The sequence below is a fragment of the Silurus aristotelis genome (genome assembly GCF_946808225.1).
Source record: "Silurus aristotelis genome assembly, chromosome: 10".
In the NCBI taxonomy this organism is placed as follows: domain Eukaryota; kingdom Metazoa; phylum Chordata; class Actinopteri; order Siluriformes; family Siluridae; genus Silurus; species Silurus aristotelis.
In genome coordinates this window covers 11,330,503-11,347,264 of record NC_139583.1, presented here as the reverse complement: position 1 = coordinate 11,347,264, position 16,762 = coordinate 11,330,503, and the positions used below count along the sequence as shown (strand labels likewise).

General features: G+C 39.6%; 1 protein-coding gene across 2 annotated transcripts; it reads left to right on the top strand.

Annotated features, from left to right (window-relative positions):
* The first annotated feature begins 350 nt into the window (after positions 1–350).
* ric8b (RIC8 guanine nucleotide exchange factor B) lies at positions 351–16,451 on the top strand. 2 transcript variants are annotated; one of them, XM_083551953.1, is made up of 10 exons: positions 351–602; positions 2,449–2,496; positions 3,014–3,631; positions 8,865–8,959; positions 10,350–10,500; positions 10,596–10,691; positions 10,801–10,945; positions 11,129–11,273; positions 11,979–12,098; positions 15,280–16,451. In XM_083551953.1, exons 1-10 carry the CDS (start codon positions 519–521, stop codon positions 15,389–15,391), a joined length of 1,614 nt encoding a protein of 537 aa, XP_083408079.1. In that variant the 5' UTR covers positions 351–518; the 3' UTR covers positions 15,392–16,451. The 2 variants fall into 2 exon arrangements, with proteins under 2 accessions (XP_083408079.1, XP_083408080.1); XM_083551954.1 differs by having other exon boundaries at positions 375–602; positions 3,017–3,631.
* The last annotated feature ends 311 nt before the right edge of the window (positions 16,452–16,762 follow it).

Sequence of the window (16,762 nt, the reverse complement as noted above, 5' to 3'; positions counted from 1 at the left end):
TATACACACACACTGGAAACAACCTGAGCTTAAACTGTTCCTGATTGGGTTAGAAGACATAGTAACTAGAGATGTGTGAGCTGAGACAAAGACTTTCCGTGTACCTCACATACTCATGTCGTAAAGATCTTATAAACACTGAACCGACAACACAAGAATGTGTTTAGAGAACTAGTGTGAGGCCCATCTTAATAACAATACCAGTTATCATGCTTTTAAAGGCTTGGGGGATTAGAAATAAATATTTAGATATAATGCGTATTTATCACTTTATTCTGACTAAGAAGCCAGAATATAACAGGTCAGGACACATTATTTAGTACGCTAGGGTACCACTATAATGTTAGTGCCAAGCCGGAAGTCGGCGGTCACGTGACTCTTTGCGAGGTGACGTTTCTCAATGAAAAGTTGAAACGCGAGGTTTGGGAAGGCAGAACCAAAACAACATCATCTGCTGCTAGCTTGTGTGCAAGATTTAATTTCCTGCTCTGGAGATCAGAGTTGTCAATTATCCAGCCATGGATCTGAGTGGAATTCTGGTGCAGATTGAAAACGGGAACGACGAGGAAATTGAAAAGCGCTTGCAGCAGTACAACGCAGAGGTAGGTCTCTGGAATGTGCTAGTAGCATGCTAGCTCAGGGAAGGTTCACTACACTGTACCGTACTGCTAGCTGGATGACAGCAGTGACTAGCACTGCGAATAAACACAATATTCATCAAAGCATATGCATGATTTCACTTCTAATGAACCTTAGATGAAGTCCAGGAAACGATCAGCAATTAATTCTAGACGTGTTCAGCTTCATCAGGCTAGCTTCATGGCAATGACAAGTTGCAATGACGGCCCATTATTATTATTATTAGGTTATTCTAATAACAGTAATTATTTATTGTTAATAATATTAGAAAGATTGCCTGTGTGTAACGTCAGATGAAACCTAATGTGTTTTGTAATTGGAAAGTTCTGGGGGAAAATAATAAAGAAAGGATATATTACTGTATGCATTAAAATAATGGTCATTGTTTACATCTTTACTGAGATATATTACTTCTATCTATCTATCTATCTATCTATCTATCTATCGATCTATCGATCTATCTATCGATCTATCTATCTATCTATGTATAAAATATCAATATATCTATATCAATCCAAACACCACAGTTCTCTCTATGTTGCCAGCAATCCCTTCAAATATATATATATTATTTTAAAGGGTTTGGTGGCTTCATTGAGAGAACCGGGGTGTTTGGATTGATTTTGCAAAACTGTATTTGCACCAAAGTCAGAAAATAATTTCTGCAAAGTTGTAGAAACGTTTATTTAAATACTCTGCTTGTGTCCCTGTTTTGTAACTTGGGTTACAAATGACGGGTCATAACTTTGTCTTATAATTTATTCTATGTTGTTTCCTGTGCTTTTTGTTTTCTGTCTGCTGTTTGTATGTGCAGGAACAACTCTAAAATGGGCAGATTTATGTGCTTTTTGGTTGTGCAACATTCAAGCAAAACAATAGTTGACATCAGTACTGTCAAACTCAATTACACAGGAGGCCAAAATTTAATACTGGGTCTAAGTAGAGGGTCAAACACTTTTAACATTTAATGAACAATAACAGATACGGAATGAAGTGTGAAAATGTAACCGCTAGTAAAGGCAGAATGAAGATGTGCATCATTGAGACGACTCCTGTGTGTGTTTGTGTTCATCTTCATTAAAGAGAAAAGCTGCTCACACTTGACTTGCACTTCCAAACATGCAGAGCAGTTGAGAAAGTAATGAGGCATTATTTTAGAGCTCACATAGTTAAACTTTGCCAGTTATAATCGAAATATGATATTACTTCATGGGCTGGATATAATGAATCAGTGGTCTGGAAGTGTTTTTGGGTCTTTGCGTTTGACATGTCTGATCTACATATTAGTTCACATTGTATGCAGCTTTACGATTTTTAGATATATACCGTCTGTGAGTCAGTAGAAAGGGGCCACCACTAACATTGCCAGTCCACTCGGTTTACACTAACAGCTCAGGCCCTTTACTTTTTGCTCAGTTTCTGGCAAGAGTGTCACTTAATACACCTCATACGCCCAACAGGTTAATTATGTTTTTTCCTTTAATCGGTGAATTTTTTCACCTGAATAACAGCGGATCAACAAAGATCTCATGTTACTGTGATGGAAAAAGTTCATGCACAGTTGTATACAGAAGATTAAAAATACAGTCAGTGAGTATTTATCTGTAACTTGATAATGTGTGGGAAGATTTACTGTAATGTACTTATTAATACTTTGTATGCAATGCTTTTTTCCACAATGTTGCTTCTATTAAATATGTTTTACACCTTGATCCTAATGTGTTCTCTGAAGTGTGTTTTAACAGTAAATAGTGTCAGTTAGATGTGCTTAAGTATTTCATATTGTCTGGCATGCTTTATTTCTTTCAGAACTGTAAGACATTTGCCTTTGACTGCAAACAAGAGGAGGCCCGAATAGTAAGTATATGAGACTTGGTTGTAGGTAACCTGCTTACATGTTACAAGTTTCTTATTTACTCATTTATTTAGACACATTTGGTTTTGCACTTGACAAGGTTCGACCACAGACCTTGAAAACAGGACATATATGCTGATAGTGGGAATACTGGGAAATGCCCTGGAAAGTATTTTTTAATATGGCAAAAAGAAAATGCAGGCAATAATAAATGACAGAATTTAAGACTGTGAATTTATTAATAATTAAACATTTGTCATTATAAATATATATAAATTTGTGCAAACTGCATGCAGTACATGCTGTAGGATGGTGCTGCAGGTTGTGTGCTTACTTTGATTACAGTCAGTTTTTTCTCTCTCAATGTTCCATTGTGGTTCTCTGGTGTCCTACCACCTCCTAAAAACATGGCTACAATAAGTTACCTGGAAGGTTTACATCACAGCCTAAATAATCACAATAAATGTAGTCTGTAAATTTGTCAGTATTCTGCTGCTGATCCGTGTTTCTCCTGTGCAGAAGCTGTGTCATGGCATACTCGCAGTGCTCGGTCAGCCTGTTCAGCCCCAATGTCAGAGCACCTGTCTGGCGACCATGCGCATCCTGTCTCGTGATAAACGTGTCCTCGGGCCTGTAGCCACTCGCGACGGCATGGTCACTCTTGTCCGGCTGGCGCGCATCCCGCTGCCTGACGTCAACGTAGAACCGCTGGCGAAATCAGAGTCAGCTGCTGAGGTACAGGTAGTGGTGGAGGCGCTCAAGTGCCTGTGTAACGTGGTGTTTAACAGCATGGCAGCACAGCAAGTGGGTGCAGACTTGCAGCTGGCGCAGGGTTTGTGTGCCCGTCTGCGCTTGGCCAACTCCCTTCACCTTGATGTGGAGCTTTTCTCTCTCCGGCTGCTCTTCCTGCTTTCTGCCCTGAGATCAGACATCCGGAGAGGACTGCGCCAGGAGTCAGACGCTGTGGAGCTGCTCACTGGTGTACTCGAGCGCACCTTGGATGTGCGTTGGACAGGGCCATACGAAATTGCGTGTCCTGACTCGCAGGTCCCGTCTATTTCTCTAGAGAAGAATGAGAGGGCAATGGAGTCGCTCAAAGCTCTCTTTAACATCACCATGTCTGACTCCAATGATCAGGTGAGAAGTAAATTGTAAATTATTTAGTTATTTAGTATTAATTTGTGGAATTTGTATTTATTGCTTCCTGTGCTTTTTGGACTGAAATATTAAGGTTATGAATTATGGTACCCTATTTTCCGGACTATAAGCCGCTACTTTTTTCCCACGTTTTGAACCCCGCGGCTTAAACAACGAAGCGGCTAATTTATGGATTTTTCTTGGGTTTTTCCCGGTTTCACAAACTTCAAGCCAAAAAACTGAGCCCCATAACATTAGACCAATGAAATTGCCGAACGGTTTCAGGTGAACCAATGAAATTCTTTATAATAAATCAGATGCGCTCCCACTGAATCGGGCCGCACCACATCATAAATATGGATGAGGTTCCTCTGACGTTTGACCTGCCGCTCACCCGGACTGTCAACAGGAAATGCGAATCATTCGTCACGCTGAAAACAACCGGGCAAGAAAAAAACGCACTTCACCTGTGTTCTGAGCTGCACGGCATCGGGAGAAAAGCTTTACCGATGGTGATTTTTAAACGCACGACGATGCCAAAAGATAAACTCTCGAGAGAAATTGTTGTGAAAGGAAGGAGGAGGACAGTGAACAATGACTTTCTTGGTAGGCTACTGTTTAGATACAAGCTGTGTAACAGTCACTGTCTTTTATTAAAGCCTGTGTAAAGTTCATTAGTTTCAATATAGACACCTGCGGCTTATGGACAGGTGCGGCGTATTTTTTCAAAATAAAAATCTTGTAAAATTTAGTGGGTGCGGCTTATATTTGGGTGCGCTTAATAGTCTGGAATTTACGGTAATAAGAAAACACCCCTGTTTTGCACTACTTTAATTGGAGTTAAAAGCCCTCTTTGTTTCATCAGCATCAGGACGGTGTGCAGGTAAACGGTTTTATCTCTGAAGCCACGCTAGGCTTCCATTTCGAGTCATACTTTCTCCAGACAAAATCGAACAGTCTACTCATTAACTGGTTGTAAATGTACCTTGTGGCCTTTTGGACAAGCACAGTCTCACATTGAAGTTTTCATACAGTGCCTTGCAAAAGTATTGACCCCCCTTGGCGTTTTTCCTATTTTGTTGTCTTACAACCTGGAATTAAAAATTGATTTTTGGGGGTTTGTATCATTTGATTTACACAACATGCCTACCACTTTGAAGATGCAAAATATTTTTTATTGTGAAACAAACAAGAAATAAGACAAAAAAACAGAAAACTTGAGCGTGCATAAATATTCACCCCCCCAAATTCAATACTTTGTAGAGCCACCTTTTGCAGCAATTACAGCTGCAAGTCTCTTGGGGTATGTACCTATAAGCTTGGCACATCTAGCCACTGGGATTTTTGCCCATTCTTCAAGGCAAAACTGCTCCAGCTCCTTCAAGTTGGATGGGTTCCGCTGGTGTACAGCAATCTTTAAGTCATACCACAGATTCTCAATTGGATTGAGGTCTGGGCTTTGACTAGGCCATTCCAAGACATTTAAATGTTTCCCCTTAAACCACTCGAGTGTTGCTTTAGCAGTATGCTTAGGGTCATTGTCCTGCTGGAAGGTAAACCTCCGTCCCAGTCTCATATCTCTGGAAGACTGAAACAGGTTTCCCTCAAGAATTTTTACTGTATTTAGCGCCATCCATCATTCCTTCAATTCTGACCAGTTTCCCAGTCCCTGCTGATGAAAAACATCCCCACAGCATGATGCTGCCACCACCATGCTTCACTGTGGGGATGGTGTTCTCAGGGTGATGAGAGGTGTTGGGTTTGCGCCAGACATAGCGCTTTCCTTGATGGGCAAAAAGCTCAGTTTTAGTCTTATCTGACCAGAGTACCTTCTTCCATATGTTTGGGGAGTCTCCCGCATGCCTTTTGGCGAACACCAAACGTGTTTGCTTATTTTTTTCTTTAAGCAATGGCTTTTTTCTGGCCACTCTTCCGTAAAGCCCAGCTCTGTGGAGTGTACGGCTTAAAGTGGTCCTATGGACAGATACTCCAATCTCCGCTGTGGAGCTTTGCAGCTCCTTCAGGGTTATCTTTGGTCTCTTTGTTGCCTCTCTGATTAATGCCCTCCTTGCCTGGTCCGTGAGTTTTGGTGGGCGGCCCTTTCTTGCCAGGTTTGTTGTGGTGCCATATTCTTTCCATTTTTTAATAATGGCTTTATTGGTGCTCCGTGGGATCTTCAAAGTTTTGGATACTTTTTTATAACCCAACCCTGATCTGTACTTCTCCACAACTTTGTCCCTGACCTGTTTGGCGAGCTATTGGTCTTCATGGTGCCGCTTGCTTGGTGGTGTTGCAGACTCTGGGGCCTTTCAGAACAGGTGTATATATATATATATATATATATATAGTGAGATCAGGTGACACTTAGATTGCACACAGGTGGACTTTATTTAAGTAATTACGTGACTTCTGAAGGTAATTGGTTGCACCAGATCTTATTTAGAGGCATAATAGCAAAGGGGGTGAATACATATGCATGCACCACTTTTCTGTTATTTATTTTTTAGAATTTTTTGAAACAAGTTATTTTTTTCATTTCACTTCACCAATTTGGACTATTTTGTGTATGTCCATTACATGAAATCCAAATAAAAATCAATTTTAATTCCAAGTTGTAAGGCAACAAAATAGGAAAAACGCCAAGGGGGTCAATACTTTTGCAAGGCACTGTATGGCATCATAAATGCAGCATCCATAAACACTCATGTCCACTTTTCAAAGGAACACTTACAGTATACACCCAAAAGTCATTCATGTAGCAGCACTACAATGCATACAATGCTCTATGAATATAATTTCACTTACAGGTTAAGTACAATATATGGACAAAAATAATGTGACATTTTCATCCATATGTGGTTCATCATTAACCTGTGATCACAAAGTTTGAGTTAGACAATTGATTTAAATGTCTAATGATTTTAAAAGTGTGGTAGCATTACATTTTCCTTTCACTTGAAATAGGGCTGCTCCAAGCTCATTCTACATGAGTTTACTCACACCTTTGTGGCTGAATGAGCACATACAGTGAGGAAAATAAGTATTTGAACACCCTGCTATTTTGCAAGTTCTCCCACTAAGAAATCATGGAGGGGTCTGAAATTGTCATCATAGGTGCATGTCCACTGTGAGGGACATAATCTAAAAAAAAAAATCCAGAAATCACAATGTATGATTTTTAAACTATTTATTTGTATGATACAGCTGCAAATAAGTATTTGAACACCTGAGAAAGTCAATGTTTATTTTTGGTACCGTAGCCTTTGTTTGCAATTACAGAGGTCAAACGTTTCCTGTAGTTTTTTACCAGGTTTGCACACACTGCAGGAGGGATTTTGGCCCACTCCTCCACACAGATCTTCTCTAGATCAGTCAGGTTTCTGGCCTGTCGCTGAGAAACACGGAGTTTGGGCTCCCTCCAAAGATTCTCTATTGGGTTTAGGTCTGGAGACTGGCTAGGCCACACCAGAACCTTGATATGCTTCTTACAGAGCCACTCCTTGGTTATCCTGGCTGTGTGTTTCGGGTCATTGTCATGTTGGAAGACCCAGCCTCGACCCATCTTCAATGCTCTAACTGAGGGAAGGAGGTTGTTCCCCAAAATCTCGCAATACATGGCCCCGGTCATCCTTTCCTTAATACAATGCAGTCGCCCTGTCCCATGTGCAGAAAAACACCCCCAAAGCATGATGCTACCACCACCATGCTTCACAGTAGGGATGGTGTTCTTGGGATGGTACTCATCATTCTTCTTTCTCCAAACACGTTTAGTGGAATTATGACCCAAAAGTTCTATTTTGGTCTCATCTGACCACATGACTTTCTCCCATGACTCCTCTGGATCATCCAAATGGTCATTGGCAAACTTAAGACGTGCCTGGACATGTGCTGGTTTAAGCAGGGGAACCTTCCGTGCCATGCATGATTTCAAACCATGACTTCTTAGTGTATTACCAACAGTAACCTTGGAAACGGTGGTCCCAGCTCTTTTCAGGTCATTGACCAGCTCCTCCCATGTAGTTCTGGGCTGATTTCTCACCTTCCTTAGGATCATTGAGACCCCACGAGGTGAGATCTTGCATGGAGCCCCAGTCCGAGGGAGATTGAAAGTCATGTTTAGCTTCTTCCATTTTCTAATGATTGCTCCAACAGTGGACCTTTTTTCACCAAGCTGCTTGGCAATTTCCCCGTAGCCCTTTCCAGCCTTGTGGAGGTGTACAATTTTGTCTCTAGTGTCTTTGGACAGGTCTTTGGTCTTGGCCATGTTAGTAGTTGGATTCTTACTGATTGTATGGGGTGGACAGGTGTCTTTATGCAGCTAATGACCTCAAACAGGTGCATCTAATTTAGGATAATAAATGTAGTGGAGGTGGACATTTTAAAGGCAGACTTACAGGTCTTTTGAGGGTCAGAATTCTAGCTGATAGACAGGTGTTCAAATACTTATTTGCAGCTGTATCATACAAATAAATAGTTTAAAAATCATATATTGTGATTTCTGGAATTTTTTTATAGATTATGTCTCTCACAGTGGACATGCACCTACGATGACAATTTCAGACCCCTCCATGATTTCTAAATGGGAGAACTTGCAAAACAGCAGGGTGTTCAAATACTTATTTTCCTCAATGTATCTCCACAAGCACACTCCAAATGAAGTGAAACAATCTTCCCAGAAGTCTGGTTACCATAACATATAACATAACAAATAAAGACTATATGTAGAATAAGATGTTCAGAAAGCATATATGATTTTTGAAAGTCAGGTGTCCACAATCTTTATTCCATATAATGTACAAGATCCTTATTTTTTTTCCCCCTTTTTATTGTGTATATATTGTGTACCTCAAAGCAAAGCAGAACACTGTAGGAAACCTGTAGGTGCTCTTTTGACTAACAAATATACCGATCATATTCTACCCAAATTAGTGTTTTCCAATTTATGTATGTGTATCAGGATATAGCCAGATTTCTAACACTGTAGTGCAAACATTCCGATACAGGCATGTTGTGTGTAACATGATTTCATAAATGTTTCACATAACATTTAGCCCATTCTGTGTTCTTGCTATTAAGTTATTATTATTATTTTTTTTTTTTATGTATATTTTGTGTTATTTTTAGATAACATTTATTTGGTAGGCAAACATTATTGTATCCCCAGTTTGTGTGTTTGTAATCAGTTACTTTTAATTTGAATGGACACCCTCTGCTTTTGTCTCTATTTAAACAGAACAACGACCACCAGCTGAGGCGTACTGCAGCCATAATGCGGCATATTCTAATGCTGAGGGTTCAGACAGAGGAAAAAACAGAGGAAGTGCACAGGTGGGTGCTGATGAAGCATTGAACTCTCACACACATGGGTGCCCCTCATTTTCCGATACAGGCATTATGATCGGACATATTTAAGGGGTGTTTTAATTTGGATAACTTCTGATTACTGAGTGTGTGTGTGATTTACATTCTATAGGTAGGGTCATTACTGCTATATTGAAACACTAACCAACACTAGCGTATATACAGCTAGATCAGTTTGCTTTAACTGCGATTGAAGAGGTGTCATTTTTAAATGATTAATGGTGTCCCTCTTTGCCCTGTAGCGAGAAGCCTGTGAGTTCTGATTTCCCCCCCGCACCCTGTTTGTGTGGGTTTGACTCATTGTGTGCCCCATAGCTCAGTCGCCAGCCTTTTCAAGCCTCTGGAATGTCTTGGTTTCTTGATACAAACACAAAGCATTCTAGCACTCTCTGGCCTCGCTGACTATGTTCTGCATCTTTTTAAAGCAGATTGACTGTGCTGAAGCAGACTTGGCCACTAGTAGCTGGGCTTTTGTTATTCAAATAGGCTCAGGAGCTGACTTCTTTTCGCCTCTCATTTCTGGCTTTGCTAAATGCCCAGACGTGTACTTGTTCGATAGCACTGTTAGCACGTCGGTGTAGTTCAGTATAGAGACTTTGAAGACTAAACTAAAGAGTAAAGAGTTTAAATATTTATTTCATATGATTATTTATTCAAATATTTACCGGTTCTGTTTTTCTGAACTGGTGCAATTTACAGTGAATCAGTCAGGGTGAATAATAAATAGATGGCCAAGAGCCAAATAAGGACCATAAAAGTAAAAACGTATCGAGTCAATCGTTAAACATTTGTGCAAATGTTTATTAGAGGGTGAGGATGATTCCTAATATCAGTATTTTTAAACTTTGCAACACCTAAAGAAAAACCACCATTGTGGAGAATGTGAAATCTTAAACTTTGAAGAGAAATGAGTAATAATTTAAGATGGTTTAAACATTATTTAAAAAAAATCCTTGAATAATGCAGTGTTTCAGAATGACTGGCAACCTTATAGTAAATGTGCTGGATATAATAAGAACACATGGCCTGTTCTTTTACTGGCAAGTTGAGAAATGAATTGTAGAGGTATTTTAAAGAGGCCGCTCCTACGTGCATAACATTTTCCAATTTTTTTTTGGTCGGTGCAGTTTAGACCATAGGGGTTCAATTAAAATGTTATGCAAGTTGTTTAGATTAACACTCAGCAATCTGTGGTTTTTGGTATAAAATGGTGATGGATGGCTTATCCCGTGGTTCTTTTTGCCTATTCTGTTGAAGTGTGCCAAGAAGTCTGGAACTGCCTGTAAAAATGTGTGCAGTATAATTACTTTTGTAATAATAGCAATCATCCATTACCCTGTCCATTAATCTCTTCCAGTCATGCCATAAATCTTCTAAGCAACCTTCCCGTGTCCTGTTTGGATGTCTTGATTGACGTGCCTGTACAGGGCGGACTTGAGGAATATGCTGGAAAGAACATGGATGTTGTGCAGGTGCTCCTGGACTTTATGGAGAAAAGAATAGACAAGGTATTGAAACGGAAAATATTGGCTAACAAGTGGTCTCTCTGATTTTCCTGCCATCCACATGTAGAATATACACAACTGCTATTGTGTTTTCTCAGGGATCAAACTACAAAGAAGGCTTGACTCCAGTGCTGAGCCTGATGACGGAAAGTTCCAGATACCACAGGGAGATTCGCAGATACCTCAAAGCTAAGGTTTAGTCTGCGCCATACTGCCTATAGTAGTCCGATGTTCAATGTACATTATTTATTCTTCATCTAAAACATATTATACCAGTTCTAATGGAAAGTATTTGATGCTCAGGTTTTGCCACCTCTTAAAGATGTGAAAGTCAGACCAGAAGTGGGCAGCATGGTGCGCAACAAACTAGTACGCCTTATGACCCACATAGACATGGGAGTGAAACAGGGGGCTGCTGAGTTCCTTTTCGTCCTCTGTAAGGAAAGTGGTGAGTGTCGGAGTGTTGGCTCATTTCACATGGTGAACTAGGATAACATTTTTGTGTCCTAGGTGCTTTATGCTCTCCTCAACATTTAATAATCGCTTATTAGATCAATGCTGGCTTATAATTTTTCCCATGGTTTGTACTGACTCAGCTTTTTTGCTTTGTTTTTCTTTTCTTATCATGCAGTGGACAACCTTTTGAAGTACACTGGCTATGGCAATGCTGCAGGACTGCTGGTGGCTCGGGGGCTGCTGGCAGGGGGCAGAGGAGACACCGAATACTCTCCTGATGAGGATTCAGACACTGAAGAGTACAAATCAGCCAAACCATTGTAGGTTATCAGAATTTATACCAATGGAATAAAATCTCATTTTAAAACCTGTTAAAAAGGCCATGCTATGTTATAATGCATTATGTATGCATAATATCAATATTAAATTTATTTATTTATTTTTACAAATTGCAATGCTATATAGGCTGATTTGGTGATATTACACTTTATGTCCAAAAGGTTGTGAACTCCTGTCCATCACACCCATGCGCAACATCTTTGTATGCTCTAGTGTATATTTGTATGCTCTAGTATTATAATTTCCTTTCACTTAGCTGAGCTGGGACCCAAACCTGATGCACACAAAGTCAATGCTGTGCTAAGGAAAACCTTGATGTGCCCGGTGCAGAGCCCCAACATTAAATCCATAGAACATTACTTTGTTCTCCTCGCCCCGATATCATTGCCTGACCTCACTAACGCTCTTGTGGTTGAATGAGCACAAATTTCCACAGCCACACTCTAAAATCTAGTGAAAGCCTTCCCAGAAGAGTGGGATGTATAGGAACTGAATCTGGAAAAGGATGTTTGGGTGTCTAAATATATTTGGCCTTGTAATGTATCTTTTATTAGAATTCCAACCAAGTTTAAAGCATTCTTAACTAAAATAATGGTGCATATGACTCATTATGAACGTGTTGTAATATGCATTTTTATATATTTTTCCATTCATTATAAATATTTTACCAACCTTGTGTGTTTCAGCATTAACCCGATTACAGGCCATATAGAGGAGCCAATGCCAAACCCTATTGAGGACATGACTGAGGAGCAGAAGGAATACGAAGCTCAGAAACTTGCAAACATGATTGGCGAGTTGTCAAGGTGGGAAATTAAATAGCAAAAGCCCTAAATGGGTGATTTATGTTTTTCGGCAGTTTGCTCCGATTCTTCTTAGCAATTATTCACCAAGGAATATGGAAGTGATTGTGGCTAAGATTTAATGGAGAACTAGCTCCAGATTTGCAATTTAAACTGTCTTCTATAAGCTGCCTAATCTTCATTCAGAGCAAAAATTATTGTTTGAGGAAAGAAGGTGCTGTGCTTCTCAAAACGGGCCGATTTGGTGTGTACTTCAAATCAGTAAACTAAAATAATAACACGTGTGTAAATTCTGTCTCTTTGTTTAAATTCAATTTGAACTGTATCATGGGTTTAACCAGAGACTGACACAAAGCAGATATGTGGAAATATTAAAAGTTAATAAAAGGAACTCCGCATGTTTGGGATGACCTGAGATAGTGGGATTATAATTGAGTATACAGGTGGAGAATAGGATTTTATTGAATTATATTGTATGTCTTTTTGTAAGATGACTGAAAATGTGTGGACACTAAAACTGTTAGATGACCAAGTCAATGAGTTGATCTTGCCAGTTCGTCTCTGGTGGTGTTTTCCAACCACTGCTGTAATTCATTATTTATTTATCATAATGTTTTCTGCACAACGTCTCTCAAATCCTTGCAACTGAGTGCATTTGTAAGCCAAGACAAGTGCATCATATTTCTCCTACTCTTATTCTGTCTAATTAGAGACTTTGATAAGAACAAACTGCTTTGTATTGACCTTTCTGTCAGCGACGGGCAGCAAAGGCTAGCGAGGCTCCAGTATGAGGAGCTGTGGCGTTGCTCTGAGCACGTTCCTTACCAACCGCTTCATTAAAGCAAGAATCTCTCGCTGCGTCCTTCTGCCTCATTTACAGCTGGCCTTCCTCTAGACCGCAGCATTCAGTCGGAGTCAAAGCAAGCCGCTGTCGCACCGGCCGCCACATCAGACCTGCTGCATTAATTACCAGCTAATTGGCACACACAGTGAGCTTTTGGTCCTTTGCACTCCACATTTTTTTTTTTTCCTTTAAATACATATACGTGTCTCTTTTATACGCGGCTCTCTGTATTCAATAGGCGTGTCAAACATTAACAGAGAATAAGAAGTAAAACAAGGGCTTTGGCTCAATTAAGGTTTTGTTTGTGTGTGCATGTATTCAGCTGTTTGTGAGGACGAACATTTTTTAAATGCATTGATGGGATAGTGTAGGTCTTGTAGTGTAGTGTAAAAGGACCGGATTACGTTTTTTTCGAAGCTGATATAGGATTGTGTAAACAGAAACCTTCTCGTGAGCTTGAACATGGACATTATTCTGTCCTTTAGCATGTTTTAAGTATTGTCATTACCACTACTTTTATTTATATAAGTATTTCTAGCTGACCCATGAGATTCATGTTTCATCCTCTGGCATTCTTCTATTGATTGCTTTTAGACAAGCATCATAACAGTAGCTGCATCATATCAGAGGTCAGTTATCTGCTGTCTTTGGGCATAATGGCTCTGAATTTCCTCTAGCATTATCAGATTACTCAATCAAAGACCATCAGTCTCAACAAAAGTATTCTTCTAGGGTCAGCTATTTTTGTCTCTGAAAACAAGAAGCTGTCTTAAAGGAAACAGATTTCCTTCTGATCACTGAGATTAAGGTTCTTACAAAGATAGAGAATCGTGTGTGTGTGTGTGTTAGCGAGGAGAAAGATATTTGGGGTGTTGAATAAGTTTGCAAACATAAGAGGACAGCATTGTATTTGTCCATCTATAGGGTGGTTGAGCCATAATGAGCAGCGTGTGCCCAAGAGAAGCAGATTCCTTTCTCGAAAGGATTCTCCTTTCTTCTTTCTCCTCACCTATTCTCTTCACTGTGGAGAAAAGGAGGTGATGTGGCGAGGGCAGAGGGACAGTCACCCGTTCCCCGAGACGGGCTGCTCAGGAGACAACTCAGCACCCTGCAAGAATGTCCCCCCCCACCCTCCTGCAGCTTGACTCGCTCCAATTAGCACTGACTCAGGCCCACCCCCAACACGCTCACTCATACTCATACTCCTGCTCACTGCTTCATCATCTGTTGGAACTAATTAGTGGGTTTAATTTTTATAGACAAGGGAGGCATCCTAGCTCGTTTTGACAAGCCAAAATTACTATCCAGTGTCTTAACTCGAATAAAAATACATTTGCTTTAGACAGATGGAATGGTGAGCGCATAGCGAACGTGTAGAAATAACGTGTCCACGTTAAATACTCAAAAGTCCATAATTCGCTATGACTGTCTTTTCTTACCAAAAAGAAAATTGTTTAACAGAATCATTTGCAAAGCTGCAATTAGTCCTGACGCGTTTAATGCGTTCAGCTCAAAATATAACCGCAAATTAGCAACTAACCAGGAAAATTAATTAGTCCATCATTTATTTGCTTCACATCTTAAAAACTCAATGTAATTGAACTGTTTTTTTTATTTTTATTTTTTTTAAGCTTTGATTGGATAATGTCATGATAATCTTAGGTTTTGCTTTGATTGGATAACGCTCTGGATGAATCATCTGAGGCCGTGCTAGTGACACATAGTGCAGATGTAATTGGATTAGCGTGAAGGAGCAGCCGCAGCTTTGAAGAGATTAGAATGAGTACTGATCCTGTAATTAAACTGCAAAGCGTGGGGGGGAGGGCGTGCACAGCTAAAGCGCTAGGTTCAGGGTGTGCATTTGAAGGACTGTCTTTGGGGCAGTGATTCCAAGAGCTCTTATGTAGCCGGATGCGAAGGAAAAGAAAGATGTCCTACACATTAACAGGCCTCTTTAGAGGAAGGACCTCAATGGCATTACAATGCCTGACACAATGGGTTGCTTTCAAAGAGCAGGTGGATTGTAGTGACAAACTGGTGGCTTGAAAAACCGCATTCATGACGTGAGCGAAACAACTGCTAGTTACCTTTGTCTTAGTGATTGTACGATTGTTCGTATTATCAAACGATGTGCTCTATTTTAAGGAAAGATGTAAACAGGAAGTGCAAAATATATGCCCATTGATGCACATCTATGGGCTGCACTGTGCATAGTGCATGTTTTGTATGCATTAGTTTGAGAATGTTAGCCATAAACTCATAATTATTGTTCATCTTGTGTGAATGATTGTTTACAGTCCATCTATGCAAATTACTGACCAGACTCTCCTTTCCTTGCAGGCAGCAACTGATCAGGCCAATGGGAGTGAGGAAGGATGGCTCATTAGCTCCCCTAGAGGAGGCAATACACACATGCAACGTTCCAGACAGAAGTGACTCGGACTCGGATTAAAACGTTGTCACTTCCTCACTCATTGAACCTCCATGAAGTCACCTCTTTTATAGAAATAGGAAATGATCTAAACGTTGTCCATAGCTTGTGTTTGAAACCAAATTGTTTGTGCCAGTGTGATTTTTTGCAAATGAATGACCAAAAGTGGAGTCACAGTGTAGAATCCAGGGGGCACGGACTATTGTCAAGCACAAACATATCACCAGTGATGAGATAATTGAGGCGCAATGCTCTGTCACTTCCCTCTCAACCGTACAATTTACAATAGATCATTGTTTTATCTTTATTTTAGAAACCAAACTAACAAGAATTTTTGCGGTACAAATACTTTTGGTTCCGTTTTATTTATTTTTATTCTTTTCTCAGCCTTTGGCCTGTATTCATTAATGAGTTTCTTATTAATGCTCAGGACAAGGCCAGTGAAAGAACCTGATCAGTTTTAGACTGAAAAAAGATCCCATTTAGAAGCAGAAATAACACTTAATTTTCTTGTTTTTCGGTGCAATCCGTTTGGAATTTATTTTTTGCTTTGCCTTGGTTATCATTCCTGACTCTATTCGAGGTGCACTTAACCGTTATCAGGCCGAACATGGATGGGAAAAAATGTAGGACAGTAGACTGTTAATATGATCCTGTAAGTGTAAATAGAACAGCTAGCATGGGCTGCTTTTTTTACTCTAGCCTCTATTTTATGTCTCTTTATAGAAGCTGAATGAGATGCAACATCCACCATCAGGCATATTGTAGATAAATAGAAGAGACTAAAAGTAATTCCTGAATGTTTCTTTTCACAGGTGTGGCTTTTAAAGACCGGTCACACACTGGGCTAGTCTTTTGTCATTCGAGTAATATTTCACTGCTTCAATATTACATTTAGACAATCTTATTAATAAATAATAATCTTAAATGGGAATTTTTTTTGTGGAAAATTTAAATGAATATTTAATAGATTAGTCTTATTAAATAAAGTGGATTTGTTATTATTGAATAGAATGCTGAAATTACATGATAATAGGGAACGGTTCATAAATTTATGATGTGTTAAAAAAAATAAATAAAAGATAGAGCGATAGATAGAAAAAGATGACCTGTCATGTGTAACGTGTCTTTAGCATGTTACACAGGAGCTGAGGTGCACAAGAGCTGTGTTCAGACTTTCACTGACTTTGGACATTTAGCCTTCTTTCTCCTGAAAGGGAAACCACAAGCTTTTACCTTTGTGCTGAAAAACACTTGTACAAATCTTATTATATAAAGTGTATTTATATGTCTATGGCCTTACAGTGAAATGTAATGTTTGTATTAAAGTCCATTATTCAGCACAAGTTAACAAGTTAGAGCTTAGGACTTGTTTCTTTTTTTTTTTTTTTT